Here is a 5,246-nt window from a genome sequence, read left to right as displayed (position 1 = left end):
GGATGGAAGCAACCTGACCCTTTTTTGCTCAGATTACCTTTGAGATACTACTAGCACTGCTTTTACCATCCAGCTGCTCCTATTGCAAGAGGATAGTGATGACCAAAGCAGAATTCAGTAGAATGAGGTGTGCTTGTGTTTGAATTTAACAGCCACTGGAATGGATGGTTGCCATACATGCTCAGTGGGGTCAGGAGTGTGTGTGGCCTATCTCTCTCTCCTCCTTGTAGAGGAAGACCTGATTGTGGTAACTGGAACGCACACACTACATACAGTACCTCATACTTTTTTTTTTTTTCCTGAGCTGTATATGTGTGTGTATGTATGTATATAATTATTATTTTTTCAAACTGAAATCACATAGTTTAGTTATCAATGAGCTTGTGTTTGTAGGAAAACATTATGTTACAGTATGTTTTAGAATCTCAGTGCTGATACTGAAACTGTGATGATCAGGTGGGATTCAAACCCAGGCCACTGCAGTAAGGACTCAGCCTTGTTCATGGGGCACAACCTCTACCAACTGTTACTTTCAAAATAACAGAAATGACAACAGCTAATTTGATGAACTGGTCTTTATTATGTAGAAATAATCAAAATTACATCACTTTATTCATGAAACATGTGATTAGAGAGTGACTGAGGGAAAGAAAGAGACACAGACACAGAGAGAGTTACAGAGTTCAGAGAGCAGAGTAAAACCAGTAGCAGAGTCCCAGTGAGTCAGGTCAGGACTGGGAACACTGGTCTCTCCTCAGTGTCTCTGAGACCAGAGCCTGGGAGCCCTGGGTGGCCTCACAGGTCACAGAGCCCACCTTCCTCCACTGGTCTGCAGGGAGCCTCAGGGTGCTGCTCCAGCTGTAGCGGCCGTCCTTCTCCAGCACCCCGGGGCTCCTGCTCTCCTCCCAGCTGCTGCTGCTGCTGCTGCCGTCCACCTTCCAGGCCAGACTCCAGTCTGAGGGGAAGCCCTTGTTGGCCAGGCACATGAGCGTGGCCTTCCCCTGCTGCAGCTCCTCACTGGAGGGGGGCAGCACCGTCAGGGTGGGACGGACATCACCTAGGAGACACCAATCAGCTTAGAGGACACCTTTACTGTGTGAGAGCTGAGTTTCTCCTTTAAGGAGTTTCTGTCAGATGTGTTTTCTGCTCCACCAGTCACTCACTCACACATTGTTTCACTTCCCTTTAAGAAGTCACTCATGCAAATCAGCACAGAGAGAATCATCATACAGAACGACCTGAAATATATCAAACTACACTGGAAATAAAATAATAAACTTTCTTATCAAGATCATCAAAAAACTTGACTGTACAATAATTTATTCAGTGGAAACCAAAACAGAAATGATCTGACAACAATCAGATGTTCTTCATCTGGATTTCAAAGTGTTTCTTCACTTACATTAACAGCTATAATGATGAGTTGAACCACTAGATACAGTTTAAACGTCGTTACTGTTCAAGTGCAAATTCAGTCACACAGGTATCACTGCTCAGCTGTATCACTTCACTTACTGACAGATACACTGACCACTGTATTGAAAGTAGTGCCAGTTGTCCTTTCACTATTAATATGGAAATATTGTATTCTTTTTTCAAATTCATAACAATAGGCAACATTTTTAAAACACTCATATTTATCTTTACTTCAATTTTACATGAAGAAAGTGAATTGTATTTAATCACAACAACAGCTATTATTGTGGTGAACATTTAAAAATTAACTAATCTAAACATTTTTACATTCAGATTAAAGTTTTATATTTTCTCCACTTCAAATTGATTATATTTCATTTTGACAGGACTGTGTGAAGAACAGTTTAGTTAAGCTGCTCTGAGTTAGCCTCCATGGTAAAGGAAGAGAAATAAAAACATGAACAATAAGAGTTTTATAATTAAATCTATTTATCTGTCTTAAACTTTCAAAACTTGAATTTAAAGCAGGACTTGATAATATTGTATTTAGTATTTGAGCAGAAACTTACTTCCAACATCCAGTCTGGTTCCTCCACCAAAAGTCCACCACAGTGATACAAACTCATTGAGCCGCCGTACAAAAACCTCTCACTGTAGAGAGACACGGCTCTCTGACTTTGTCAGACTGAACTAAAGCTACAAGCCCTCAAGATACAACTTTACCATTGAGGTTGGAAATAATGATTTCTGCTGTGGCTTAATATTGTATATTTACTATTTATATAATGAGTTGGTAAATTTCTATTACTAAAGTGAACTTTGTTTCTTAGTGCAAATAATTTTAATAAACTTTATACATTAATATGGAAAGTCAAACAGTTTTCTGGCATGCTGATAATAAATGTTGAAAAATAGCTATTGAAATAAAAGTTTTGTTAAAGGTTTGACTTACTTCCAACATCCAGTCTGGTTCCTCCACCGAACGTGTCCCACAGTGATACAAACTCATTGAGCCGCTGTACAAAAACCTCTCACTGTAGAGAGACACGGCTCTCTGACTTTGACACAAACAAACTCACCAAAAATAGTTTCTGTTTGTAACATTTTATCAGCTGACATGTCAAAATATGACTGTTTTAATTTGATATGTTAATTTTAGGGCTGCCTCAACTTATTATTATTATTATCGCATTAAAGCATTCATTAATTAACGGCGACAGTTTTTTAAATTATTATTTTGAAAGTCCGTTGCTCACTGGCTCTGAATACACATAGGCCTACAATCAAACCATGGGTCACAGGAGAGGTGGGATGTTGATCAGCCTGCAAAATAACCCAAACAAGCAGCGGAGAGGCTTCGGCAGGTTCTCAGGTGAACAGACAGGGAGACAGCTCTCCACCAGTGAACGGCCGGCGCTCTATGGATAGTAACCATGGCAACGGCTTCTGTGCGCTACACAGCCGTAGCCTTTAACTTAAATTAAAATTATACACAGGCTAACTTTACCTGATAGGCCTGCATTTAGTTTTGCGGGGATGCTCTGCCATGTGAATTCCCTCCTGTTGATGTCCTGATAACTATTTAAATTCTGGAAACTAACAAACAGCGAGGATCAGTCTCTCTTCCAATGATTTGTGCTGCGCGTCTCGTACAAAAAGTTCAAGACAACTCAACTTTGGCAGCAGGCGGGCGTGTGCGTGAGGCGAGCACGACCACGACAGTTTCACGGGAACCCCAGTACACCTTGTGCTCGACCACTTCACCTCACTGTAACAGGGACACTTTCTACTGAACATAGACTGTTTTATGTTCCCAATCCCAAGAAAACTGGACTCTGATGGTAACTTGTTTTAACAAGCTAGATAAAAGGTAATTCCCTGGCAGTGGTAAATAGCTGTGGTTTAATATTTGATTTGATTACATTAATGTTTAAGTTGAGATTTACAAGAAATATTTTATTGCTGCTGTGTAAAGGGAATACTGCTGGTAAAAAGCTCTTTGCAAACCACATGTTAATGCATTTTTGTGTATGTAGCAGTACATTTAAATCAAGCAATACACTACTTTAGAATTCATTATTCAATTTACAATTTTCAAGAAAATCATGCGATTAATTGTAATTAAAAAATGTAATCGTTGCCCAGTACTAGTTCATTTAGTTCAAATTAAATTTACATTTTTTTCTCTATCAATTAACTGAAATAACTCAGAACATATTTTAAACAAGAGGTTTTTTTAAAAATGTCTTATCAATACTCAGGTAAATTGATTGATCCATTGATAAACAGCATCATCAGAGTAATTCAAGTCCCTGCTGGAGTCAGTCAGAGCATTTCCATAGAGAGCCACTTTGCATCAGCAGCACCATGCTCCAGTGCTCTGGGAGAGTTTATAGTCCTGAGAGTTGAACACTGGATGACTGACAGCTGTCCTTCATGACAACAGAAGCCACAGAAATCCTCCTCATCAAAAACATGACTTTGATCTGCGTCCTCATCTGGACTCTCCTCTGCTGCTGCTTCACAGGTAAAGTCCAGAGAATCAAACTCCTCTCCTCTATGAACATCCGTCCCTCTGAAATGAAGCCCACAAAACCATGACGCTGCTTTCTGTTTTTGTCTCTGTATCCTCAGAGTCCAGAGGCCAGGTCACAGTGACTCAGCCTGGAGCAGTGAGCTCTGCTCTGGGAGGCTCCGTCTCCATCAGATGTAGGACCAGTCAGGATGTTTACTATAGCAGCCCATACCACTATTTAGCCTGGTACCAACAGAGAGCTGGAGAAACACCTAAACTCCTCATTTACTATGCTAGCACTCGAGCATCAGGGATTCCAGATCGTTTTACAGGTAGTGGATCAAACTCTGACTTCACTCTGACCATCAGTGGAGTCCAGACTGAAGATGCAGCAGTTTACTACTGTCAGAGTTATCACTCTATCAACAGTCAAGCTGTGTTCACACAGTGAAAAAGCGTTGTACGAAAACCTCCCTCAGTCAGACTGAACAGAAACTGAACTGACTGCTGCAGCTGGAAGCTACTGCAGAGACTGATACACTTCACTGAGGACACACACACACAAACACACACACACACAATGTACACACAAACTTTCATCAAATATATTGAACATTTCAACATGTTTGAACTAACCACCTATGAACATGTATCACTACAAGTTCAGTGATTAAAAATATCTTTAAATTAAATTTCTCCATCACAGCTTCTCACCATTCATCCATATCTCATTATAATTCCATTGTCTAGTCTGGTTTGCCAATTAATAAAAAAGAGCCAAACTGGAACAGTTAATGAGAAAGGTATCGGTCATCACCTTTGACCTCAGCCTCTCACTGGATCTCAGCTTTTTCAGCTATTTCCAGTTAAAATAAAATATGAACACACATCAGCACCAGAAACCTTCATAACCAAAGATGGCAGAGCAGGACAGAGAGGGCAGATGTGAAGAACAACATGTAGCACAGACTAACTGCTTCTGTTAAAATGGCTTCCTTTCACACCAGCTCCTACCTGCTTTAGGATAACAGATAAACACTGTCTGGTTGTACTGACAAAACTATCAGATGTGTTCTGTACATGGTCCTTAATGCCTTTTTTTATTATCCCCATATCTTATAAAATACTAGTTATCTGACCCTGTGGTAAACCCGGTCTCTAATGGAATGTGATTATTAAAAACAAAGACAGTAGTTATTCCCGTAATTGAACACCACTGATGAGATGAATAGGTCTTTATTTACTTACACAGACTGAGTTGTCATCACTTTCATTGGGCCTGTTATTTAAAACATTCCTGGGGTTAAACTCTCAC

The 5,246-nt window shown here is 40.0% G+C and overlaps 1 gene segment (V, D, J or C); it reads right to left on the bottom strand.

The window, feature by feature from the left end:
* Window positions 1-848: 848 nt before the first annotated feature.
* Window positions 849-2,016, bottom strand: LOC119907361 (the record flags this gene model as incomplete). The annotated part of the segment is given in 2 exon segments: window positions 849-1,057; window positions 1,986-2,016. Coding segments are annotated over 2 exon segments (240 nt in total), but the record flags the coding sequence as incomplete, so codon positions are not given.
* Between the last annotated feature and the right edge of the window lie 3,230 nt (window positions 2,017-5,246).

The sequence above is a fragment of the Micropterus salmoides genome, unplaced genomic scaffold, assembly GCF_014851395.1.
Source record: "Micropterus salmoides isolate LMB-PRFRI ecotype aquatic unplaced genomic scaffold, ASM1485139v1 Ms_hic_scaffold_17, whole genome shotgun sequence".
Lineage (NCBI taxonomy): Eukaryota > Metazoa > Chordata > Actinopteri > Centrarchiformes > Centrarchidae > Micropterus > Micropterus salmoides.
This window is presented reverse-complemented; position numbering and strand designations above follow the sequence as displayed.